This window comes from Macaca thibetana, chromosome 18, assembly GCF_024542745.1.
Source record: "Macaca thibetana thibetana isolate TM-01 chromosome 18, ASM2454274v1, whole genome shotgun sequence".
NCBI classification, from domain to species: domain Eukaryota; kingdom Metazoa; phylum Chordata; class Mammalia; order Primates; family Cercopithecidae; genus Macaca; species Macaca thibetana.
In genome coordinates, this window is record NC_065595.1 from 69734668 (window position 1) to 69762287 (window position 27620).

The following is a 27620-nucleotide window of genomic DNA, read 5'->3' on the forward strand; positions in this document are numbered from 1 at the left end:
GCACGGATTATTAGACAGTAATCAGGGCTTACAAGTCTGTTTCGTTTCTTGACTGACATACGATTAATACCCAAAAGGCAGGATGGATAGATAGATGAATACTATTCTATCTGTGATACAGAGAAACTTCAGATGTAATAAATTATAAGGCCAAATAACCCTACAAACAGGATCCACAGTTTCACATCAATGAAAAAGCAAGACTTCAAGAGGGCAGGAGTTTTTGTCTGCCGATTTTCCCGCGTCTAGCACAGTGCCTGACACATATTAAGCGCTCTGCAAATACTGAATGAAAGAACACGCCCCATCAGTATCTCACCGCGCCTGCGCTAGATGCCCTGGGTGCGGCCAGCCTTGACGCGCTGCGCCTGCGCGATGTCTCTTTGCGGGGCGCCCCGGTCGGTTCCCAGCCCCGCTTCGCCGCAGAGGCTTGGGCCGTCCGGCCCTCCGTAGTCGCTCGACTGTCGCGCTGCGCCAGCCTCCTCCTCGGCGTTCCCACGCCTATTTGGGCGGATTCTTGGCGCCCGAGGAAGAGGTAGGCGCACCGTGTCTCCACGTCAGAGACCGGACTGTGGAGATGGCGGCCCAGAAGATAAACGAGGGGCTGGAACACCTCGCCAAAGCAGAGAAATAGTGAGTGAGAACCTTCCATGGGCCTGCGTGTGGACGCCGGGTCCGTCTCTCACTGGCGCGGCCTTAGCACCCGGCGGGGCGGGAGGGAGGGGTCAGGGATAAGGGGACCCGGCGCGCTGGTACCTGCGGGGCTGCAGGGGCTCGGTGTCCCCTGGGTCGCACTCCCGGGGTCGAGCTCCCGGGATCGGGCTGGAGTCAGGTCCGCTGCGCCTCGGGCAGCGCCGTGGGTCAGCCCCGCCGGAAGTCCGCTCCCCGTGGCTGGTGTGGGCGGGGACCCGGCGCGGTGCTGCCGGGCTGGTAGGTAAAGGGGGCTTCTCTGCTTGGGCGCTGTGCTTCTGAAGACTCCTTGTGATCGGGGCTGTCCGTGCGTCGGAGGCTCGTTAGCAACATCCCTGGCCTCCACCTGCTGGGTGCCGGTCGCACCTCCTCCCTGTTTGTGGCAACCCAAAATGTCCTCTGGGGAACAACATCGCCCTGTCGAGAACCACTGCCCTTGAAAAGCTCCTTGTGTGGAGGGGACCATAGGTTTACCCCAAAAACTCCTCGGTGAACCTTTGTCATCTGGCAGTTTACTTTTCCTGTGGGCAGGGACTGTGCTTCTTTCGTCCTTTGCTGTGTATGTCCTTCCACCTCTGGTACAGTACATAGTAGGCACCCAGCAAATGTTTGTGGGACTGAACTGATTCTCCTTAATTCATCCTTTGGGCAGCCTCTTCCCCCCCCCCCCCCCCCCCCCCCCCCCGTTTCATTACTCCAGCGCATTTTTATCTGTCAGTTACAGTTAATAGAAAGCCAGCATCGTGCTCTGTGGTGGGGGCTTCACATACATCATTTCATAAGCTGAGATCTTCACAATAACTTTCCAAATAGAGATAATAATTTTTCGTAAGAGGAAATGAGACTTGGGGAAGCCTCTTAACGACTTATGCCAAACCGCACAGGTGAAAGATGGCAGAGCCAATTTTCAAACAGTGGAAAAACTCAGGCTATCACATGACTTGAGGCAGTCAGTGTGTAAGGTACTGGGGCTCGGGTTCCCACAACAATCTGACTTTTCTAGTGGGAGCAAACGCAAAATTTGTAGTAAGAGTAGTGTGTAGAATAGGGACCACAAAAAAAGCTGTATGAACTGTGCATAGGTAACGCAGAGGGAGAAGTTTATTCTTCATGAGAAAATTTGAGGAAGAGATGATTTGTGAGCAGGGCCTGAAAAATACAGAATGTTTTAGACAGAGGGGAAATCTTGTGAAAGAGATTCTGTGCGCAAACTGTAGTATGTATTGTACACGGGCCTGAAAATGTGCTCTGGGAACAGTGAATGTAGTGTAGTCACAGTGCCAGAGGACGAGCTGGAGTGAAGAAGAGTTGGGGCCAGACTGTGAAGGGACGGCTTTCTCAGATGGCTGTTGTAGGCATCTAACCAGAGAACCCGGTTAGATTTGCTTTTGGTGGAAGAAATGTGGCAGCAGGCTGGGCGCGGTGGCTCACGCCTGTAGTCCCAGCGCTTGGGGAGGCTGAGGTGGGCGGATCACTTGAGGTCAGGAGTTTAAGACCAGCCTGGCCAACATGGTGAAACCCTGTCTCTACTAAAAATACAAAAATTAGCCAGGTGTGGTGGCGCACACCTGTAATCCCAATTGCTCAGGAAGCTGAGGCAGGAGAATCGCTTGAGCCCCAGAGGCAGAGGTTGCTGTGAGCAGAGATGGTGCCACTGCACTCCAGCCTGGGAGACAGAACAAGACTCTGTCTCAAAAATAAAAAATAAAAAGGAAAAGAAAAACGTGGCAGCAGTGTGGAGAATGAACTTTGACATATTCAGTAAACAAACATTTACAAATTGTCTCTGTGTACTTGTGCCAGCCACTGAGGATACTGGAGTAACCAAAAGTGGCCCCTTCTTCAAGAGCTTAGAATTCACAGACGGGCAGACAAGTGAACAGAGGACTAAAAAGAAGATATTCAGTGCTAGAAGTATTCAGTGTAGTATGGTGGAGATATGAAGCAAGGAAAAGGTAATATGCTCCGGGTGTGGGGAATGGAAGAGGAGGAAAGGTGACTGTCCCATGAAGGTAGTGCCAGACATGTTAGTGGGTTGTTGACTTCAGGGGAGAGGTGGTGATGGCCTGGATTCAAGTACAATACAGGGGTAGGATTGAGTGACATTTGTCAATATGTAGTTGACATGCTTTAATGACCTGCCTACATATAGAGATGAAGGGTTAACTCCTAGGTTTCTAACTTGGGAGTTGAGTGGGAGAGGCCTTCAGCCAAGATAGGGGATAGGGGTTAATGGATGTGCTTGGTGAGTAGGTCTGGGGCAGGGAGGTGTGGGGTTCAGGCTTGAAGTGTTAGTTTGAAATGCTGCTAGATAGTTACTTGGTTGGTGGTAGGAAAAATGGGCCAGGAGCTTAGGACGTATTTGATTTTTCTCCATTTTCTAATGATGATATAGTTCAGTGTTGCTGAGTCATTTTGTAAATTGATCCCCCCCACCCCCACAGATGGTAATTTTGCTGTTTTCTTTTTTTCTGTGGAAATTGGTCAATTTCCTTATTGATTCTTTGGAGAAAAAGAGTCAAAAGGACTAACAGGTATAGCTGCTAAACCTAAATTAGCTATACATCTTTCTTCCTTATTAGTGGTATTCATGTGACTTGGGATGGTTTGCCCAGTTTCAAACTCTCTGGGTCTTTCCGTGTATAGCTCCTTCAGCGACTGAATGATTGTATCTTGGTTTTAGTGGGATTAAAAAAATTATGTTAATATACAGAATGTAATGTTTGTTTTGGGATAGAAACAGAGGGTTATCATTTTGCATATTGCATATTTCCTCAATTTTGTGGATTACAGTAGACACACCACAATTTAAGGATATTATTTTTCTGAGCAGTGAAATTCTTGGTAAGCTTGAAAAATTGCTTATGTTAATTTGAATTTTGTAACACTATATACACAAACAAGTTTTAGATGCTAAGTGTGTTAAATAAATTTAATTGGCAAAAAATGTTACTGTAGCTGGCTGGGCGCAGGGGCTCATGCCAGTAATTCTAGCTCTTTGGGAGGACGGGGTGGGCGGATCACTTGAGGCCAGGAGTTCGAGACCACCTGGCCAACATGGCGAAACCTCTTCTCTGCTAAAAATACAAAAATTAGCTGAGTGTGGTGGTGCAAGCCTGTAATCCCAGCTGCTCAGGAGGCTGAGGCATTAGAGTCACTTGAACCTGAGAGGCGGAAGTTGCAGTGAGCCGAGATACCACCACTGCACTCCAGCCTGGGCGACAGAGCGAGACCCTATCTCAAGAAAAAAAAAAAAGCTACGACTTTTTGGTAGTTCACATGGCTGCCACACAATGAAGCCTGTACTTCTGAGGGCTCCTACAGATTCCCCATCTTCCTCTTAAGATACTGGCCTGATTCATTTGAAGCAAGCCGTGTTCTGTGCAAGCAGGCCTTCACTAATTGAATGAAATTTAGAATTTAAGATGGCTTGGGCAATTTTTATGCACACCCAAATTTGACAGTTACTGAATTAGTTTAAGTCTGAAATTATTTTAAAATAAGAAAAAATAAAATATTGAGGAAAAGGCAAGTAAGATAAGAATTCAAAATTGATGGTTCTTTGATTTGGCATCTGAGAAGCCAGTAGGGATCCTGGAAGGCAGTTTCTCTTGGCTTTTGTAATATCCTTCCCTTTCTGATTATCATTCTTGTTTATGGGTGGCGAGTTTTTGCTTTTTTAATTTTTTAATTTTTAATTTTTTGCCTACTTCCTCATTATTCCACTGAATGATTATATTCCTTAGTCTTTGTGTTCTCTCTCTGCAGTCTTGCTAGGAGATCTGGTCTCATCTATGCTCTTGACATGCTTATGATGCCTCCATTTATGTCTCTAGCCTCTCAGAGGTCTGTGCATCAGTTTCATGAGTCCCTCTGCTGTCAACACTGTGCTTCAGAGGTTCTGAAGCTTTAATGCACCTTTGGGTTCGTTAAACCTCAGAGATGCCATAGGCTTGGGATGGGGTCAACAATTTATGTTTTTAGTAAGTTCCCAGGCAGTGCTGATGGTGCTGGTCTGGGGACCATGAATTGAGAACCTGTAGGAGGAAACCACATACCTGTGACAGTGCGAGGGAAAGAGGTGAGGTCGTGTTTGTCAGGCATAAGTTTGGGTGGAGGCAGGTGACACGGAAAGTTTATGCCTGGTGGCTCCTCCTTTATTTTCTTTTTTCTTTTTTTTTTTTTTTAAGACCTAGAACGTCATTACAAGCAGAGAGCTGACTTATAAATGTGGTTGGTAACTTCTGTTAACTGTGTCTTTCTTTCATTCTAGCCTGAAAACTGGTTTTTTAAAATGGAAGCCAGATTATGACAGTGCCGCTTCTGAATATGGAAAAGCAGGTATTTTTGACTGTAGTCCAGTTGCTCCAGCATGTAATCTTAAAATAGTCCGATAACTTCATTTCACCATAATATGTATATGCTTTCTACAAGGCTTTAATAGTTAAAAAACAAAAGGTTTTTTCCACTTGTTATTTTCAGATGTGTCGAGAGCTGAGTCAGAGTTCCCGGTACCTGCTGTCTATGACAGCAGCAATGGGGCGGGGTTGGTGATACACGGCAGTGGGTTTTTAGTGTTGCTTATGTATTCTTCAACTCCAGTTGTTTGAATACTGTATCCATGAGTTTTGCCGTATTTCTCTATACTTTCTATTGAATAAGGAGTTTGTTAAATTTTTTGTTAACTTAGCCTCATCTTAAGCAGATCTGCAAATCATATGTTTGCTTGGTCCTTATGTCTTTTATGAACGTCACATTGAATGTGTCTGTAGCGTGTTCGTGAAGTGTTAAGCTATATACATATTTTAATCAGTTTATATAAGATATGAACAATGTAAAATATGCAACAGATAAGGGAATTTACTAAAAATTTAGCATTCTGAATTATAGAGTGATAGCTTTCAGCATATCTGTGGTAATTTGGAGTATAAATAAAATATAACAAAATTTTGAGTACCTTGAACACGTTTTCAGTTGTATTTCAGCGATAGCCCTGATCACACGTGTTAGCCCAGCACAGAGAACATCTAGGGCAAGTGCTTTTGGTTAAACAGCAAATGCGTCTTCAGTGCTTTTATTTAAATCGGAGTAAGTTCTCTTTTTTGGCATCAGGCAATTGTTTCTCTCTCATACTTTAAAATTATGGAAAGTTCAAACTCCGTATGAGTTTTATGGACTTATGCAGTGAGGCTTCTGGAGCAGAAGGGAACAACATTTTGCAAGTGTCCTCTGGGAGGGAAATTTAACACAGATTTGTTTTCTGTCCCTCTGAGATCATGAACTACATTCAAAAATCAATGTTTTAGGTGAGATTTTCCCACTGAAGCATCCTGTGTTTATTTTCTTTAAGGGCTTATGGAAAATCTATTTAATCAGAATAAATTTTTTAAAAAGCAACATACGGAAAAGCAGGGAAGGGAGCAGTTTCAGTATTTATTTTTCACATTTTATTAAAGAGAATTTTAAGAGTGTTTTTAACAAATAACACTTTTCTTAAAGCATTATGCTTTTTGCTTCTTTATAAGCAACCCTTGATAAGTTTTCCAAAATGTATACGATCATATTTTATAAGCACTCCTGTTTTGCTTTGATGATTACACTTTTAAAACAGCTTGCAATATACTTTAGCTGTTTGGACAGTGAGATATCTTTTTCATAGACGGTAAACGGTATAAAAGGTTTAAAGAAAAAAATAAATGCATTGTTAGACATTTAAAGATTATGCCAAAAAGAAGGTTTATTATTTTAAAAACTGTTTAATGTGTTTATTGGCCCTCAGTTTCTACGTAATTGAATGACCTATACCTAAAATACTGTTTTTATTATTAAAGGTACAACTGGTGAAGTAAGGTGCTGTCTTTTGTGACTAAAAAATCTGCCGGTCACTGGGGAGCATTAGGGAGTGTTGGTGTTAGAAAGATTTCTTGATTTTGAGTGGAAGTAACACTGATTTGTTGCCAGTAGTCGACAAATAAAAAAGAAAAACTTTTAAAAATACTCCTGGCCGGGCGCGGTGGCTCAAGCCTGTAATCCCAGCACTTTGGGAGGCCAAGACGGGCGGATCACGAGGTCAGGAGATCGAGACCATCCTGGCTAACACGGTGAAACCCTGTCTCTACTAAAAAAAATACAAAAAACTAGCCGGGCGATGTGGCGGGCGCCTGTAGTCCCAGCTACTCGGGAGGCTGAGGCAGGAGAATGGCGTGAACCCGGGAGGCGGAGCTTGCAGTGAGCTGAGATCCGGCCACTGCACTCCAGCCTGGGCGACAGAGCGAGACTCCGTCTCAAAAAAAATAAAAATAAAAAAAAAAATAAAAATACTCCTAAGTTACCGATAATTGGAAAAGTTGTAAGGAAATTGCTTTAGAAAAAAGTAGTATTTTATAGTTTAGGAAACTTCTTAAGTATTTGAAATAAGTATGTTTGTAATACTTCATATAAAATGCAGATTTCAGTGATGATTTGAGGTTTTTAATGATGGAAATGAGAGGGTTTTTTTTTCTATTTCAGCTGTTGCTTTTAAAAATGCCAAACAGTTTGAGCAAGCAAAAGACGCCTGCCTGAGGGAAGCTGTTGCCCATGAAAATAATAGGGCGTATCTTTTTCAACTGTTAAAAAGAAGTTAAACAATTAGATGATTTTGGCAAACTGTTTTCTCTTGCTGTAAATTTGCTTTACTAACTGTGAAGTAAAATGTTTTTAAGTTAGAAAATTATTAGAAAAATTCTGTATTTTTAAACTCTGAAGGAGTGTTTATAGTGAAGTTTGATCATAAGGTCCACACTGGTTCGCAGAGCTACATTTGAGAACTTATTTTCTATTGTTTGTGGTTTTACTTGATGATGGTTTTACTTGGGATGAAGTAAGGGAAATCTATAGACATGTGCTGAAGAATGAAGAAGTAGCACAGGTATTGAAAACGCATGAACTACTGTATCAGTTTTTTTTTTTTTAAATACAGTTTTCCTTGGGTATTTGAAATAAAAATTATAAGTAGTTTAAAACAGTACATTTTCCTGAGGTATTTGAAAACTTACCAATAAAAAATGTTTCTCTTACTTGCAAATTGTAGTCATAATGACTTTGCACTTCAGTAAAATTTCAGATTATTGCATAATAGAAATAGTTTAAAACCTGTGCAGTGTTTTGGGGAATTACGTAGTTTTAAATGATATCGACAGGCATTGAATTATTTCTTTTTTACCTGTTTGTAGGATTTGTCTTTTGGAACCAACTGGGTCAGTGATTTAGTTAACCACCTTTAAATACTAGATCTGTAGAAACTATTCGTTTTTTTTTTTCTTTTTTCCTTAACTTTGACTTCGTTGCTTCCATTCAGTCTTTTCCATGCTGCCAAGTAAGTATTCTTCATGTGTTCATGTAATTGCAAATTATGTTTTAAATGTGGCTGTTTTTCTGTAGGTTGGTAATTTTTTCCCAAATTATACATTTTGTATTGATTTAAATAATCATTTCTCTTTGTTTCAGTTTTTACCTCAACATTAAAAACTAAGTCACTCCTAACTCTAAGATATAAAAAGTTTAAATTAAATTTGTCATAATATATTATTAGGAGCATTTTGTTCAGTAGCCTATGGGAAAAAAAATAAGTTAGAATCTCTGTTTTTCTCTGTTTGATAGTTAATAGTGCCTGTGGAAATGAGGCAGGAAGCTTTCTCCTGCCTTGTGGAGAGTAGTTATTTGTTGGCCAAGGCGGGCAGATCACTTGAGGTCAGGAGTTCAAGACCAGCCTGGCCAACTTGGTGAAACCTTGTCTCTACTAAAAATACAAAAAATTGGCTGGATATGGTGGCACGTGCCTGTAATCTCAGCTACTGGGGAGGCTGAGGCAGGAGACTTCCTTGAAACTGGGAGACGGAGGTTGCAGTGAGGTGGGATCGTGCCGCTGCATTCCAGCCTGGGAGATACAGCAAGACTCCATTCCCCCCCCCGCCCAAAAAAAAAAAACAAAAAAACTTAGATTTAGGTTTGTCAGATGGAAATTAATTTAACCTTACTGAGCCTTACTTAATTTTGCATCTGCAAAATAAAATCTCTTTAACTCAAACGTCTGATGTTCTAAGCCATTATTCCCCATGAAAAAAGAATAAAAAATTATATTGTGTGGTAATACAAACCTGAAGTGATATGTTGTGCATGAGCCCTTTTTAATTGAAGTCACTTTCCTTATCAGTAGTTCCTCACTAGAAAGTTTCTTATACCCCTCATTTCATTAAGATCTCATCAGAGAAATTATATTCTCTTTGCAGAGCTTATGAGCAAGCTGGAATGATGTTGAAGGTCAGTAATGTTATGTCACAGTTGTTGTGTAGGTAAAACGGATTAACTACAAAGTGTTAAACAAGAATTTATGTTGGAGTTGAAAAGCTTCCTTACCGTAAGGCAAGAGGTGCTAAGTGTAAGGTTTATGTCCATTGTAACATTAACTGGACCCATAGAATACATTCTGTACATCTTAAGGAGTGTTAAAAGTGAAATATAAGAGAGAATGTATCGGAGGGAACTGGGAACAGTAGCGTGTTAAGCTCTATAACCAGGATAGATGTGTATTGCTATAAAAAGAGCTTTATGGGAAGTTTCTCTACTTTTGAGAAGGACATCTGAATGTAGTAAAATTTTATAAATATTTAAAAAATTACCATACATGGATTATAGAAGACATTTTTACTTGTGTGAATAACAGTTGGCAGCAGAGACAACCACAGATTTAAGCTTTTGCTACTTTAATTCATTCTGCATGGAATATTCCGACCAATGTGCCTGTGCCGCTATTTGTACTTCTGCTCCTCAAAAGCAGGCTAGGAGTTAATGTCCTGCTGTGGTGAGACAGAACATACTACTTTATGATGCCGACTCTCAAAGTATGCCAGCTGGCAGTTGAAATAAAGTACTTTCTTTTTTTAAAATGTTTCATCTAAAATGGTAAAAGCTACTTTCAAGTATTTATTATAAAGCTTTGTTTTTAAGAATCTTTACCTTAGTAAAGCTTTTGTTTTTAATTTCTCTGACTTTTATAATGTGAACTTATTTTTTTCAGTGAACACATGCTCATTGTAGAACAACAAAAAATACCAAAAGGTTAAAGAATGTTAGTAATAGCTGTTAACATGCTTAATTTAAAAGATTTTATAGTCTTTGACCCAGGAATTTCAATTCTGTGAATCTGTCATTGAGAGAGAGATAGCAAAGATTTATGCATCAGGATGTTTTTTGAAGAAATGGCAATTATCTAAATTTTGAAAAATAGAAAAGTGAGGCTGGGTGTACTGGCTCATACCTGTAATCCCAGCACTTTGGGAGGCCAAGGCGGGCGGATTACCTGAGGTCAGGAGTTCGACACCAGCCTAGCCAACATGGTGAAACTCTGTCTCTTCTAAAAATACATAAATTAGCTGGGTGGTGGCAGGCGCCTGTAATCCCAGCTACTCAGGAGGCTGAGGCAGGAGAATTGCTTAAACTCCAGAGGCGGAGGTTGCAGTGAGCTGAGATCACGCCACTGCACTCCAGCCTGAGCCACAGAGCGAGACTCTGTCTCAAAACAAATAATAATAATAATAATAGAAGAATGTTTAAATTATGATGCTTCCTCATGATAAACTGTTATAAATCCATTGAAATAAAGCTTTTCTGGCCAAACATGCAACTGAATTGGTATTTGGTGATGCAAGTTAGGTTATTAACTGCAGTTCCTTTGCAACTAGAGTTTCTCTTACAGCCAAAGAAGCTGGGGATCTGCTCTGGCCTTCTTCTGTCTCATTTTCCACTGAGAACTAGGAAGCTCCCAGGTGGCTGTTACAGTCTCAGTGTACTTCGTGCATGTTATTAGGATATACTTAATTAAGAAACGCTCAAACACTAATTCTCACAGCCTCAGTTTATATTGCAACAGCTGTACTAAGACTTGAATCTTCATCAAAATTTATTATTCAGGCATCATTTCCATTGCCCAAGTATCTATTTAATTTGAGGGTTGGAAAGGCACTACTTTGAATGAAAGAAATTTAACTTAGTGGACAGGGAAACAGATGAAGGAAAATGCTTTCTGGCATTGTTTTATATGTAAATTAAATGCCTTTGGACAGTCTTGGGAGCATGGGACTCCTGCGCTACATGGTCCGCAATTCTGTGGGCTAAAATTTCTACCAATTTGTCTTACAAACCTTCACATTTATTCACCAGCAAGGGTTGGAGAGTGCCATTTTGTAGACAGATGTGCAGGGAAGCCACAGAAACTTGTTGGATCACCCTTTGGTTCTGTCACTTGATGACTGCTGTGATTTCATATCCTGTTTGCTCCACGGGCACACAACCGTTGAAAATAGGCATATTTATGGTGGAGGGTATAACTTTCAAGTAGGCAGCTCATCATTTTTTATGGAGAAGTGTCAATATTGTGGTTGGACCTCTTATTCACAGCCTCACTCGATTTTATGCAAAAGCAGGAAGATGTAGTTGCTAATTTTTAAACAACAAATAGCACTTGGATGCCATTTATACTGCCTTCTAACGTATTTTTTGCTCTACCTACTGGGTAAAACTCATGACGAATAGCTCCTGTGTGTTTTTTTGTTTTGTTTTGTTTTGTTTTTTTTTTTAATCCTCCCAAATGCTTTTATGTTGTAGATTCACAGTATATATGTAATTAGTGGATAGGTAAATTTGGGGAGGAAATACAGTTGACCCTTGAGCCACCCAAGGGCTGGGATGCCAACCCCTTGTGCAGCTGAAAATCTCCATACAACTTTTTACTCCCCAAAAACTTTACTGATAGCCTGTTTTTGTCTTTTGAGACAGGGTCTTGGTCTGTCGCCCAGGCTGGTGTGCAGTGGCACAATCGTGGCTCACTGCAGCCTCAACCTCCTGGACTCAAGCGATCCTCCCACCTCAGCCTCCTGAGTAGCTGGGACTATAGGTGCATGCCACCATGCCCTGCTAATTTTTTAATCTTTTTGATAGAGACTGGTTCTCGCTGTGTTGCCCAGGCTGGGCTCAAACTTCTGGGCTCAAGTGATACTTCTGCCTCAGCCTCCCAAAGTGCTGGGATTATAGGCATGAGCCACTACTGCTATTGACTGGAAGTCTTATCAATAATATAAATAGTACATATGTTGTGTGTTGTATGGAATATGTTTTAAACTGTATTCTTACAATAAGCTAGAGAAAATATTAAGAAAATCATAAGGAAGAGAAAATATATTTCATGTTCTTTAAGTGGAAGTAGAGCACCATAGGGCTCTTCATCCTCATCATTCTCTTCACGTTTGAGTGGGCTGAGGAGGAGGAAGAGGAGGGGTTGGTTTTGCTGTCTCAGGGGGCAGAGGAGCAAGACAGTCTGCATATAATTGGACCAGCACAGTTTAAATCTCTGCTGTCCAAGGTTCAGTTGTATTCTTTAAAAGCAGAAATGACCCTCAGGACTAACGTGCCTGAGAGAGATTTTGTTAGGTTTCCCTCCCCTGTTCATTCAGATATTTTTCAGCAGATATTATAGACTCAGATTCTTTCATTGACTTTTGGTTTTATAACAAAAAACCCAAAAGGTTTGGTATATTTTTCACTGAGGTTTGGAGATGTATTCGCATTTCATTCTGCTAGAGTGAGTGATAGCAGTCCTTGTTTCATACAGTATCTTTCAGTCTGTTTTATTGTTAGTTTCCATAGCTAAGTAATAAAGTTATGTTTTGGGGTTGGCGAAAATGAGACCAGTTTTGTTAGGGGTATCCTAATGAATTTGTCAACTTAGCAAGGGACTGAATAGGCAGATTTGTAAACTACCCATGAGATGTCAGTGTGGAGCCTACCTTAAGATACAGCAAGTCAACACCAAAGTTGCTTATATAAACTTTATAACTAGCTTTTAAATGGTGTTTTTTAAGTTTATTTTTAAAGTGTTTGATTTGGAGATATTACAGTAGGACTGCATGATCCTGAGATGTATAGATTAACAGTAAGATACAGAATTTATCAGTCATGGAAGAGGGTTGCAAACTCAGATGAACTCAGGGTATAAAGGAATAAGTGAAATGAGTGAGCAGCCAGGACGCGGAGGCATTTGGAAGTGAAGAGCGGGGAGAAGTGCCAGGAGGTGCGTGCTCCTCTGGCGGGACGGTGCTGCCCAGCCCCAGCTTGTTGCCATACAGGGATGCAAGCCTGCCAATGCCGTAGCTTTTGATATTTTTTTGAAGAAAGCCATAAAACAGAATTTTCATGAAAGATCTAATTTAAAAATACCGCATGGATCAAGCAAAACACACTTGGAAGTGAGATAGAGTCGTTGGGCTGCCAGTCTGTGATCTTTGGCAGAGGTCTTGTACGTCGTAGGGACTTGGTAAATAGTTAAAGATAAAGAAATGCTTAGAAAACAGTGAAGAGCAAGGTTTTTGGTTTTTTTCTGTTTTCATAGATTTCCCAAAGGTCTGTGAAGTGGTGATGAACTCTGTAGAAATTACCTGGTACCTTTTTGGTTGGGTTTAATGAGGCTTGATTGGGAGAGTAATCATGTGAAGCATTTCATTTTAAATATATTTATTGCTATACAATGTTTTTGAGTCATTTACTTTCAGGAATTAGGGATAAAATAATTGCATTTCATATCCTTTGCCCACTCTTTGATGGGGTTGTTTTTTTCTTGTAAATTTAAGTTCCTTATAGAAAAAGAAGACATGTGGCCAACAAACATGAAAAACAGCTCATCATCACTGATCATTAGAGAATCGCAAATCAAAACCACAATGACATCTCAACGCCAGTCAGAATGGCAATGATTAAGAAGTCAGGAAACAATAGATGCTGGCCAGGCTGTGGAGAAATAGGAAAGTTTTTATACTCTTGGTGGGAGTATAAATTAGTTAAACCATTGTGGAAGACAGTGTGGCGATTCCTTAAGGATCTAGAACCAGAAATACCATTTGACCCAGCAATCCCATTACTGGGCATATACCCAAAGGAACATAAATCATTCTATAAAGACACATGCACACGTATGTTTATTGTAGCACTATTCACAATAGCAAAGACATGGAACCAACCCAAATGCCCATCAGTGATAGACTGGATAAAGAAAATGTGGTACATATGCACTATGGAATACTATGCAGCTGTAAAAAAGAATGAGCTCATGCTCTTTGCAGGGACATGGATGAAGCTAGAAGCCATCATTCTCAGCAAACTAACACAGGAACAGAAAATCAAACCCTGCATGTTCTCGCTTATAAGTGGGAATTGAACCACAAGAACACATGGACACAGGGAGGGGAGTATTACACTCCGGGGCCTGTCGGGGGGTGGGGATTAAGGGGAGGGAGAGCATCGGGACAAATACCTAATGCATGTGGGGCTTAAATCCTAGCTGATGGGTTGATAGGTACAGCAAACCACCATGGCACATGTATACCTGTGTAACAAACCTGCACGTTCTGCACGTGTGTCCCAGAACTTAAAATTTTAAAAATTGCATTTCAGATTGTTAACTCTGTTTTTCTTTAACGGATGCATTTTCCGACCTGTGCGTATCCTTTGCCCAAAGGAGATGCAGAAACTACCAGAGGCTGTTCAGCTAATTGAGAAAGCCAGCATGATGTATCTAGAAAACGGCACCCCAGACACTGCAGCCATGGCTTTGGAGCGAGCTGGAAAGTGAGTGTGAGATGGACGAGGCTCTGCATAGAAGTCTTGTCTTTATTTTAAAGAAGTCCTTGAAAAATAAGCTTTCCATTTCTCATGTGAGTCACATTTTCTTGTGTAATTCAGGCTTATAGAAAATGTTGATCCAGAGAAGGCTGTACAGTTATATCAACAGACAGCTAATGTGTTTGAAGTAAGTTTGAATCTTATTTTTTTCTTTAATTACTTAGAATGTTCAGATTAATAATATGTAGGAAAAGAGAGAAATGCAGTGGCTACTTTTAAAACTTTTCCGTGCTCACAGTTGCGCGCTCTTTCTTTTCTGTTAGAGAGTAGTGAAATGGACTAGCAGCTTTCGTGTTCCCCCCTTGATCCAGTGCCGTTACTTCTTTACAAAATAAATATTGTGGGATAAAAACATTTCAGCATTAAAGCAGCCAATACTTGTTTGTCTTTGATTCCTTCAGAATGAAGAACGCTTACGGCAGGCAGTTGAATTACTAGGAAAAGCCTCCAGACTACTAGTACGAGGACGTAGGTATGTCTTTAAAAACTATTGCTGTGTGTTTATACTTTGAATCCACATTTGGAACTGGAAAGTCATTTGGGGGATAGCTTGTTAATTTTTTGGTATAAGCTGTAGACACACCAGGCCACACAAGAGAACATTAACATTTACTAGACAGTAGGCACACTGAATTAGATATTAAAAGATCTGCTGTTTTTTGAAAGTGTAATGCCCAAATTTATCATGCACTGTGCTTTTTTTGGTTGAACCCTGGCTCAGCAACCTGAGAGGGAACAGTTTTCTTCATGTTATTTGGTTGGGTTATGATACCTCTCTCAAGGAAAAATAAGAATATTAGGATAAATGACAAAGATGCATAAACACCCATGAAAATTGACAGGTTCTTGACAAATAGTGTCATTAATACAATATTTACAATATTTACCTTGCAACATGTGACCTGAAGCACAAATAGTTGAACCTCAGAAAGCTAAAAACCTCTTGGGATTTCCTTTTGTTTTTTTACTTTATCTCAGTTTACTTTTAGTAAACAGTTTCTTTCATTAATAAAATTCTATCTCAATAATATTTAAGATAAACATCTTTAGGAGGTTGTAGGTCTGCAGATATCTTAATTGAAATTTGCCCAAAGCTTCCCAGTGACAGAAAAGACGCAAGATCCATTTCATGTGTCAAGGAATCAAAATAGAAATGACTGATGAATCTATCCTTTCTGAGACTGAATTAAATTTTTTCTTCATGAAGACTGCAGATGCTGAAATATAATTTAAATCAGTCTAGAGTAACATGAGAATAAATTAATCTAGAATTAACTGTTAATCTCATTTAGATAGACTACTTTGTTTATAGGACCTTCCTTCACTGAGTAGGTTTTTTTTGTTTGTTTGTTTGTTTGTTTGTTTGTTTGTTTTTTGTCTAAATGGAATAGAAATTTCATTTTGTTTTTAAATTAGGACTTTAATCATGAAGCAAAGTTTAATTTACATGTCAATCCGGGGTCATTACCTTTATTCATCTTATTACTTGTTGCTTCCCAGAAATCAGTGACTGAAATGCTAACTCTGACAGTTCCCAAGTTAAAAATGATTCAGTTTAGTTTCTGAAGATGTTTGTTACAGCAGCAGAGCTGTTCTTGGTGATAGCGCGATGACTGTGGCAGAATAGCTGAACTGTGAGGTGATACCGAGGTTCTGACTTGTGAGCAGGGGCCTGTCTTAGAAACAGTGTCCTTCATTCTTTCAGGGCAGCCAGGAGGCAAGTTTTAGCGTAGTTTACCTCCTTTCTCATCTGTTCTCACCTCCTAATGCTCCCCAACAAGGCTCCCAGTGCCTTTCTAGAGCGCTAAGCCCCTTACTATAAGACCCCATGGAAGGTGGAGGAAGTGAAGTTGCAGGAAGGGGCAGAAGTTGAGGACAGCCCTGTGTGAGAGTCCACACTGCCTCAGCTCCCCTGAAGTATTTCTGCTTTCCATATCTTTGCTTTTGTTTCTCAAGGTATAGATTATCTAAAGCTGTGTGGTAGAGGGAGTAGCACAGGAAAGGGGAGAGGCCAGGATCTTTTGGGGGAGGTCAGGTGAGGAAGGTTTTCCAGCTGCCTGTGCATATTCCTTTAGAAAGCTCCGCTAGGGATGGGGGCCACCACCATCCTCAAAACATTACCAATGTTGCCAGTCGGTTTAGACACATCTAAAGAAAGCTATTGTTCTAAAGCAAGTACTGAGTTAGATTCTTCGAAGCCTCAGCAGAGGGGAGAATGCTAGTTGAATGAGCAGCAGAAGTGAGAATGCTGCGTAGATGTGCTCAAAGGGCACATTTATAAATGTAGGGCTTTTATTCATGACTTTGCTTTATTGGGTTTTTTTTTCTTTTTACATTAACATGAGTCCGTAAGATGTCCTAATTTAATACTTTTTATGTTAGTGTAGCAAAGTTAATCTATTTAACATATTAATTTCTTGCTTCTCCTTCAGTTCTGGAGAGTCATAGTTCAGAAGTGATTCAGAGTTTCATTTAGATTACATCTGGGATGGTCTTAAAGGCAGTCCAAGGCCAGTGCCCTTGTTCCTTTTTAGAAAAGGCCTTTCCAGGCTGGGTGCCGTGGCTCATGCCTGTAATCACAACGCTTTGGGAGGCCGAAGCAGATGAATCACCTGAAGTCAGAAGTTCAAGATTAGCCTGGCCAACATGGTGAAATTCCTCCTCTACTAAAAAATACAGAAATTGGCTGGGCGTGATGGCGCACACCTATAATCCCAGCTACTCAGGAGGCTGGAGAATCGCTTGAACCCAGGAGGCGCAGGTTGCAGTGAGACTGCATCTCAAAAAAATATATATATATAGAAAAGGCCTTTGCAGCAAGTTGATCATGACCTTGTGCCTCTGAGAGAAGGTCTGTACCTTTGAGACAAGGTGTGTGGTCTCAGTGAACCCAAATCCCTCCCAGAAGATTCAGTTAGCAAAGAAAAGAGCTGCTTCTCACCAGTTGTCTGAGACAGTCACTAGATCCTAAACACAGGGAGGGCTGGGTATGTATATGTTCAGGGGTGGGGTGTGTGCTATTAAGGAGAATCCCTGGGATTCTGTCTTGCGTAACTGTTCTGCCCATGGTGCCATTAATAACAGATAAGGAATATAGACACAAACTTCTCGGTGATGATCATAAACTTCGTTGGGAATATGACACATAAACTCGACATTTCTGTAGGTAGGTAGAAATAGGTTTTGGAGTTCAGGGAATAGTTGGGGCCAGAGGAAGAGTCTGAGTTGTGGTGAGGAAGGTGTCTGTTGAAAGCTTGGGGGTGAATGAGGTTCTGTGACAGTTTTCTGCCATTTGCACATAACTTCTGTCTGGTTTCAGTTTTGTTTCATTTGGGGAAGATAAAAACAATTTATTCTTTTTTCAGCAAAACCAGATTCTTGTCATTGTGTTAGGAATATTGAGTATTACCTGAGGGGAAAGTTGAAATCATCTGTGTTTCATTATAATAAGTAACTAATACTTTTCAGGATACATTTAAAAATAGATGGCTTTATATGCTAATTTCATGGCCTTTTAGCAAAGTTGATCAACTTTTTCAACTACAAACTCATGTAAGTGCTTGGCTTTTTTGTTAGGTAAGTATATATTAGCACATAGAAATGCTATTATTATGTTAAGGAAATAAACAGTTTATGTATAAAGAATGCACCCTTTATAGTTAAATGTATGAAAAGTTTAAAATACTGAGGTTGCTAATAGAATGATATAATCTGGACACTGTGGGCACAGAATATTCTGATGTAATTTATTTTATAAAACAGGATCTGTTATAAGCTCAGGGTCACAATTATAAATAATATAGATACATGTAGCTGTAGTCCGCCTTGCATTAATTTTTTATTTCTGCATAGCAAATTGCTACAAACTTAGCAACTTAAAACAATACTCACTGATTAGCTCAGTTTCACAAGGCCAGAAGTCTGGATACGGTGTAGCTCGATCCTAGTGTAGCTAGATCCTGGTGTAGCTCGATCCTAGTGTAGCTAGATCCTAGTGTAGCTCGATCCTAGTGTAGCTAGGTAGCAGAGCTAGGGTCTCACCAGGCTGAAATCAAGGTGTCAGAGCGGCCTGTGATCTCACCGGAGGCTTGGGTCCTTTTCCAAGCTCATTGATTGTTGGCAGAATTGATTTCCTTGCAGCTGTGTGAAAGAGATTCCTGTTTTCCTGTTGCCTATTGGCCAGGAACTGTTCTCAGCTTTGAGTTCGCCTTCAGTTCCTGGCCATGTGCCCCCCTTGGTGGTTCACAGCATGGCAGTTTGCTGCTGATTGGAGGCATCGGGAGCGCGTCACTCTGGTTTCTGGCCTCTAACTTAAGGAAGGGCCCTTTGTGTCCTAATCACAGGATAGCCCATCGTATTCCGAGGGTCACACCTACACTTAAAGGGGGATCATGCAGGAAATGTTTACAAGGGGCAAGAATTGGGAGCACTCTTAGAATTCTGCTGCCAAACCCAGTTTATAAATTGACTTTGTTCCAAAACTTTATCAAGTTGACCTGTGGAAATTCAGAACGCATTTCTTCTCTGAGTGTTATTTTATAAGGCACTAAGTTACCAGGGTGCATCCCATAAAGATTCAGTTTAACTCATGATGTAAGTAGCCATAATAGCATAAGCCAAGCCACTGTGTGTGTGGTGTGTGTGTGTGTATACATGCAACTGTTTTTAAAAAGATAACACATAAGCTGGGTGCAGTGGCTCACACCTGTAATCCCAGCACTTTGGGAGGCCAAGGCGGGTGGATCACCTGAAGTCAGGAGTTCGAGACCAGCCTGGCCAACATGGCAAAACCCCATCTCTATTAAAACTACAAAAATTAGCTGGGCGTGGTGGCAGGCGCCAGTAATCCGAGCTACTTGGGAGGCTAAGGCAGGCGAATCGCTTGAACCCAGGAGGCAGAGGTTGCGGGGAGCCAAGATCACGCCACTGCACTCCAGCCTGGGCAACAGAGTGAGACTCTGTCTCCAAAAAAAAAAAAAAAAAAAAAAATCATATAGCATAACATTTTTGTGTTTTTATTTTGGGTTATAATACCACTTACCTCCCTTTGAATCCCGATAGTACAGACTCTTGCCCCTTTTGGCTGTTGGTTGTGTATATTCCCAATGCCCAGACCCCTGGTAGTTGCTGCCATAACCTTGAACTCATATTGGGATGACAGCAATGGCTACAGACCGTGCATTTCACTCAGTCTCAAGTTGTACTACTCAGGGAGTCCTGGCATTTGGAGTATACTACAGCTTTGCAGGGAGGGGAGGATTCAATTAGGGTTTGATGGAATTAGGGCTGGGGGAGTGAAAAAGGGGTAAGGGCCTGGAGGGTTTGGGGAAAAAGTTTTGGTGACCCCTTTCCTTGCTTTCATCTTCATTCTGCCATTAGGCAAAATGGAAGAAAAGGAGAATGTATGAGGGTCAGTGGAAAAGATGAATGTTGAAGATTGAAGATGCAGGAAGGCTTTTGTTTAGGTCTCTGACTTGCCACCCCTCAGTGCTGCCCTTTTAGGCACTTCAGAGCTTGCTAGGGCCACTGGGGCAGCAGCGAGAATGTGATGGAGGGACACAGTTGGGGGAAGGTACTGAGTGCCTTGGGTGTCAGGATGTTCTTTCAGTCGGGCGGAAAGAAATCTTGGGTGATTTAATCGAAGATCGTCTCAAATATGTATCACAAAGAAGTTGTGATACTCATTATTGGACAGTCCTTACCAAGCTTCAAACTCCCTATTTGACCTAACCCATCCTTGAGTTCTTTGCTTTTTCTGTCACCGTGCAGCCTGAAAGTGGGCGGTCAGACATTTGAAAGGCAAGCCAAATGAGCAGAGCGTGTGGAAACCTGGGTCCTGGGGCAGCTGCTAACACTGCCTGTCCTCCGGGTGTCTCTGCAGTCTATGATGTCAAGCACATTTCTCAGGGCACCTCTGCTATCGATCATTTAGACCTGCTTGTTTCACATTTCTGTGTTTCGTTTTAGGTTTGATGAGGCGGCACTCTCTATTCAGAAAGAAAAAAATATTTATAAGGAAATTGAGAATTATCCAACTTGTTATAAGGTATTCTTTGAAAGTGTTTGTTTTTGGTGTTACATTAGATGGTTTTTTATACTGGTATGAATAAGTACCTAAGAAAGGATTCTATGGCTGTTTCTATGTTTTTGTAAAATAATACTTCCTGGGCCTCTATTTTTGACCAAGATAGAGTAAGCCCACTGCAGCTTGTCTCTCTGCTGATCACAACTAAACTACTGGAGAAAATACAAAAGCAACCACCCTTGAACTCTGAAAAGTAAATAAAAACAGACTAATGAGAGGAGCAAACACTTGGAGAAACAACTACCATGGGAGTGAGTTTCTCGGGGGTTTTTTCCATTGCGTCTTGCAGCATTGCCCTGCCATGAGAGAAGCCCGCAGTTGTGGAGCTGGGCAGCAAAGGCTGCAACAGTGAAAACTCCAAAAGGAACCCGCCTCTCTAACCAGCACTGGGAGAAGAGGTCCCATTGTTTTCCTCTCCTTTTTCTTTGCTCCAAGCTTGTGCCCAGGCATGGAGCTGCACTGTGATGATGGCTCAGGTTGATAAAACGCCACAAGGACCCCAGTCTCTTTTGCCAGAGGAACTAGGAAAATGAGCTAGAGAGAAAGGAGAAAATTCCAGAAAGGAGAGAGCTGGAAACGGAGTCCCCAGAGTGTGGATGTGGCCCACACAGGTCTTGGGCTTACTCTTCAGCTGTACTGAGACAGGCACCAGAGCAGCAGTGCAGCGCAGAGGTTGGAGAGCTAAGATCTCCTCACCGTCAAAGTGTCGCACTGCCCTCTGAAGGGCTTATGCATGCAAGGCCCAAAGCCACATAGCAAAGGATTTGAACTGAGTGTAGAACTTCCATCCACCAAAAACAAGGCACCCCATGTAGTCTGAACCTAACTGCGGTGATTGCCTGCTGAAAACATCCGTACTCTCCTGAAAATTAAACAGAGGCCGCGCAGCATCACATTCACAGTACAGTCCAGAATTAACATGCAAGAACCTGGAAAGACGACCAGTTTTCAGGAGAAAAGACAACTGATGGCAACCCGGCAGTGACCAGGGTTTTTGGCATTATCACATAAAGACTTACAGTTGCTTCATGAGGTAAAGATAAAGACAATTGAAATGAATAGAAAAGAGGACCTGTTGTTTTTTATAGGAAAAATTGTTTTTATAGAAACTATAAAAATGAACTAAATGGGAATTTTAGGACTGGAAAATACATGATTGAAATAAAATACTGGATAAGCTTAATCTCAGAGATGACAGAAGGAAGACTTTGTGAATTTGAACATAAATCAGTAAAAGTTACCTAAACGATACAGATCAAAAAGATGGAAAAATACTTCATAAAGACCTATTTTGCCAATAATTTATCAGTCATATCCTTGATCTTATTACTGCTTTTATCGTTGACTTATCAATACTATCATTATTTCTGTTATCTGAAGTTTTCACTCATACATCTTTTTCCTAGTTTCTTTTTAAAGATTCTAAGTATCATTGTGGAATTATGGTCGCCCCCCTCTTCTTTTTTATTCACTTTTCAAGCTTGAATCTGTGTAGATATTTGAAAGAGATTCTCTTTAAAACGTGGTTGTGATCTAAGGCTTGCGTCAAAGTGTGGTCCCCAGACCAGTAGTAAGAGTGCCCCCTGGAACTTGTTAGAAATGGGTGAATCCCAGACTTGCCCCAAGCAGCCAAATCCCAGGACATGAGAGTTGGGAAAGTACTGTTCTCGGATATTTCCCCTCAGGTGTCCCATAGAAGTTACTATAGCATTTATAAATCTCTGTTTATACAAACAAAGACTCGGAAAGTTAAACTCCAGGTGTTTTTAATACTGCCAGGATACTGACTTTCTTAAACAGACATACATTTGACCATGACCCTCTCTTTTGTTTTAGAAAACAATTGCTCAAGTCTTAGTCATCTCCACAGAAATGACTACGTAGCTGCAGAAAGATGTGTCCGGGAGAGCTACAGGTAAGACGCTGTCTGGGCCCTCTTGACTGGCGGTGTTAGCGCTTCTGTTGCTGGCTGGGACCCATGAGACGGTTGAGAGCTGGTAAGACGCTGTCTGGGCCCTCTTGACTGCCGGTGTTAGCGCTTCTGTTTCTACAACTAAGATTGCTGCTGGGACAAATGTTCCTGGCCATGAGACGGTTATTTCTAAATCTTAGGAGTGCTCGTCTACCATTTCATCTTTTACAGTGGGCATTTTACACGTTTTGTTTTTTGTTTGTTTGTTTGTTTCCTTTCCTGTATTTTTCTCTTGGGGACCTCCATGGAAGTGAATGACTTTAGTCATTTTAGTCATTTTGTTTTATTTGCCTTCTAAGAAAAAAAGAATAAGAAAAAGGAGAAAAAAATTCTCAGATTGTATGTTACAGAAATCAAAATGAGGGATTTTCTTAGTGTTTAACATGAGCAGTCTTAATCTCAACACTGTTAACATTTGGGCTGGATGGTTCTTTGTGGTTGGGCCTGTCCTGTGCACTGCAGGCTGGTTCGTGGGATCCCCGGTCTCTGCCCTCTAGATGCCACTAGCATTCCCACACTTTTAAGTACCAGAATGTCTCCAGACATTGTCACATGCCAGGGGCAGAGTCATCCCTGCCTGAGTTGTGTGCTTTTAAGGAGAAGCTGAAGACGTGTGGTTTGTGCTCACTGCAGCATCCCCGGGTTCAACGGCAGTGAAGACTGTGCTGCGCTGGAACAGCTTCTTGAAGGTTATGACCAGCAGGACCAAGACCAAGTGTCAGATGTCTGCAACTCACCGCTTTTCAAGTACATGGACAATGACGTAAGCGGACCTGTTTGCGTAGCTTTCATCTTTTCTCTTGAAAGAAAGGTTTCTAGTGAGATTTTTACCCGTGTACTTAAGAGATTTTTTCCTACCTCTTTTTTTCTTCTCAAACTACTACTCATAAGGAAACTGACCACTTGCATTGAATTTCACCATAGATTTAGATAAAATAGATGGTAGTTGTGTGGTTTATAGCCATTTACTCACCCGTCTAACTGTTGACCATATACATATTTTAAAATTCAAGCTTATTTCTCAACTTTTCCTCTATCTGTTGTCCTGCATAGGTTGCTTTTACTCGTTTCTTTTAGACGGACTGTCTGAAAGAGACCCATTCTGTAGTGGCCTTTGTAATTCAGTAGACTTGTGGGGATCCGTGATGACTAGCTACGTGTTGCAGGTCACTAATTCTCTCTAAACCTCAGTTAATTCATTTGTAAAATGAAGCCCCTAGTACCTGTCTTGCTGGACTGTTGTGAGGAATACATTAGTCAGTGTGTGAGAAACATCCTCACGTGATGCCTTGCATGTAAAGTGAACCAGGACTATAAGTTTCTATTTGTTCTATTTTTTCAGTGGATTTGTAAGTACCTGTTTTAATTAAGAAATTATAATTGATACTTTTACTAGTTGTGTACCTGCCCCACCGTGGCCATGAGGCATCTGGAGAACAGCGTTACTGGGTTTTGTTTTCCATCTGAATGGCAGAATTGGTGGTCATGAGGGCGGAGAGCCAGGCTGTCTTTTTAGAGCTGAGTAAAACGTGTCGGGATTCTAGTTATCCAGCTTTTAAGAACATGCTCTGTTGTTGACAGTATGCTAAGCTGGGCCTGAGTTTGGTGGTTCCAGGAGGGGGAATCAAGAAGAAATCACCCGCAACACCACAGGCCAAGCCTGATGGTGTCACTGCCACAGCTGCTGATGAAGAGGAAGACGAATACTCAGGAGGACTATGCTAGTATTTTGCTTGCTGAAAAGAAAAGGGAAACAAAGGTAAAAATCCTGACATGCCATTTCAAGGACTTGGGAATAGATTAGGGATATACGTACTTCATTACAGTCATGTTGGATCCTAATAAAGACTTAGGATCTTTAGTTACCATCTCCCCAAATCACTCATTGTATCCATTACCTGTGAAGCATATCTTTTTCTTTCCATAAGAGCTTTTCTAAGACACCAGCAGGAATTTACAGAAAATGGACTGTCTATGTTTTAATATAGCTGATGAAAAAATTTGCAAGCCAAATTATACATAAATTATGTTCTAAACAAAAGGGGTAATAAGCATAGGTATTCTTCTCTCTTGGACGCTTGTAAGTTACTGTTAGTGAATTGTTTTTTACATTTAATAATTGCTGCTAAAAGTAATGTTTACTGATAAAAAATTATTTTAAAATTTGTTTTGGAAAGGAAATTTACCCCCATGATGTTAGATACATTTAAATTATCAAGTCTTTTCAGAGATGAGATGGAGACAGGAAGTTATTTTGAGCCTTACAATATTATTTAGCCCAATAAAAGATGGATTGAAGCTCTTATTATGAGTTTGAAAAATTTTGAAGGTAGCGTATTAAAGTGATTCTATAAATATCTTCAGTCCTCTCTGAAGTGTGGGTATTTCTTCTATCTAAAAAGTACATACAGTGACTGTCTTCAAATCTACTTGGTTCTTGACCAAATAGGAGCTCATGGGTAATGAATACCTTCGGGGGTTTTGTTGTTTTTTTAAGGGTCTCACTCTGTTGCCCAGGCGGGAGTGCAGTGGTGCGATCACAGCTCCCTGCAGCCTCTCCTGGACTCAGGTGATTCTGCCACCTCAGTCCCGAGTAGCTGGAACTACAGGCATGCACCACCATGCCAGGCTAATTTTTTTATTTATTTTTTTTTTTTTTGCTATTTTTTGTAGAGATGGGGTTGCTCCATGTTGCACAGGCTGTTCTCAAACTCCTAAGCTCAAGCCATCTGCCTGTCTTGGCCTCCCAAAGTGCTGGGATTGTAGACATAAGCCCCCTCACCCAGCCTACGAATATGTTTCTAACATTGTAAGAATGAGGTAATGTTTCCATCAATCTAATACAGATATATTTCTTCCCTCCAAAATAATTTGGTTTGTTTTATTGTAACTCCGTCTTAAGTTGACATGGAAAATGCTATATAGGCCAGGCGCGGTGGCTGCTGCCTGTAATCCCAGCACTTTGGGAGGCCGAGGCTGGCAGATCACGAGGTCAGGAGATCGAGACCATCCTGGCTAACATGGTGAAACCCCTAGTCTCTACTAAAAATACAAAAAAAATTAGCCGGGCATGGTGGCGGGCGCCTGTAGTCCCAGCTACTTGGGAGGCTGAGGCAGGAGAATGGCGTAAACCCGGGAGGCAGAGCTTGCAGTGAGCCGAGATCATGCCACTCGCTGCACTGCAGGCTGGGCGACAGAGTGAGACTCTGTCTCAAAAAAAAAAAAAAAAAAAAAAAAAAAAAAAATGCTATGTACTATGAAAACTTAGCTGAAAGGGAAGAATCATTTTAGAAAGACATATTTAAAACACCGCACTGCTAATATATTGATCCTTTGTAGTTATTTCCTAAAATGCTGTTTTCGAAACATTCCTTTATCACCCTGTGTGGCTTAGACCTATCTCATAATCTGTTAATTGGAAAGAGGCTGCAAACACCAGTAGTGTGCATTCTGCAGGTACACGCTGCCGAAGAAATTTCCTGCTTATTCATGCCCCGTCTCTGTCTCTTTTAGAGTCATAACTTATTTAAGTATAGGATGCTTGATTTTGCTAGACTTTCTGAAAACACCAAGGTGGAGTATCAGAAGTGATTTTAGTCACAATTAGTTCTGTGGGAGAGCTTAGACAGAATAACATCCTCCTTTGGGAGGTGGTCTTGGGTGCGTGAATGTTGGTATACGGTCTTTATTTTAGGTCTGATACAAAACGCTAATAAATTTAATGTTTTTCTTCCTTAATTTATTGGCATAGTTCTTCAGGTAGCAGCTCATTTTTATTAATGATATTGGGATTAACTATGAACAAGCTATGTGTAGACATTTGCATTTAAGGACATTGCGGTGTTTCAAAGATCCCATCATTGCAGCTTGTATCCTTTAGATCCAATCAGAAACTTCTGGTGTCTTACATTAATGCTCATTTGAGCTAATCAGTAATCTGTTTAAACAGATTTGGCAATACTTTAAAGGTATTGTAGACTATTTATTTATAGATCATATTACCCTTAAAGTCTTAGGGGAAAAAAGTTGTCTCATGTACTGAAAACTTTTTTTTAAAAAGGTGATGATGAAGTGCATTCTGTAGCAGCAGCGCAGCTGGGCTTTAAACCACACAGAAGGCTGTGTCCAAGGGCAGCCTCCTTCACCCTTCCTGCCCCCAGTGAGGACTGGAGAACCAGGACTTGGGGATATTCTTTGTTGTCAGGGTTATTCTATGTGGTAAAGAATATTTGGTTCACATTTATACATTTTCTTTTTCCACTCACATAAGTTTCTATCTTGAGGGCATAGTCCAAAGTGTAAAACTTGCTGTTTACGAGAATTGTCTTCCAGAACTCCACTGTCATCGCTTTCACCAAAGTGGAAGTCTGCATGAATATGCTCAGAATCTACTATTCAACCTTCTGTTACGTTGTAAGTGAAGTCCACCTACAAAATAGATTTAATATATTGAATTTGTTTGTACATATGCAGAGTATGGTATTCGTGTATGGAATCTGCTTTATTTCTATTTTTTCCAACTCTGATGAGTAGAATATTAAATGTGTTGTTACGGAAATGCAGAGTATTGCTTCTATAGGAAGATAATTATGAAAATAAAACCTGAAACTATGTAAATATGATTATTCTTTGTATTATTTATTTTGTTTAGCTTGTTAATTTTCTTTTTTCCAGGGACACATTCTCTTAATTATATGACTTCAGCATTATTTTACAAGGACAGTATTTTGTTATCTGCAGTTGTCTTTTCTGCTCTTTGGGAGTAAGGTACCTTTGGGAAGGTAAAATACCAGTCATTCAGTTATTGTAATACTTTAATATACTGCTGTTTGGTGAGATGGAAGACTAATACATCTTCCAAGATTTGATTGGGTTAAGTGAGATAAAACCATATATGATTAGGAGGCTAAGAGAACTGATGTGAAATTGTTTACATAATTAGCACCTTAATTACTGGCAGATTTACTTACAATCAGACATTTATTGGATGCTAGCTATGTAATATTATCCCTGTCTTTCGTGGAATAGAAATTAATAATATAATTTGATACCTGGATTCAGGAGAAGTTGGAGTAAGAAAGAATGCAGAAGGAGTGGCTGTCGGACATCGTGTGATTTTGTATTTCTTCCAGGACACCTTGGAGTGTCTTGAATGTGGTTTGT

At 40.8% G+C, this 27620-nt stretch overlaps 1 protein-coding gene and 1 long non-coding RNA gene across 4 annotated transcripts in view; one reads left to right on the forward strand and one right to left on the reverse strand.

Moving 5' to 3' along the window:
- The window catches only part of LOC126941138 (uncharacterized), an 80536-nt gene extending 79654 nt beyond the window's left edge, over positions 1-882 (reverse strand). For all 3 annotated transcript variants that reach the window (XR_007721089.1, XR_007721091.1, XR_007721090.1), the window contains exon 1: positions 757-882. This is a non-coding gene — a long non-coding RNA (uncharacterized LOC126941138). The remainder of the gene's footprint in view (positions 1-756) is intronic.
- NAPG (NSF attachment protein gamma) lies at positions 332-27069 on the forward strand. Its single transcript, XM_050767397.1, is given in 13 exon segments — positions 332-633; positions 4964-5031; positions 7201-7285; positions 8030-8047; positions 8961-8991; positions 14237-14346; positions 14461-14527; positions 14802-14872; positions 20368-20446; positions 22322-22340; positions 22343-22400; positions 23091-23220; positions 24039-27069. Coding segments are annotated over 13 exon segments (936 nt in total). The 5' UTR covers positions 332-577; the 3' UTR covers positions 24183-27069.
- The last annotated feature ends 551 nt before the right edge of the window (positions 27070-27620 follow it).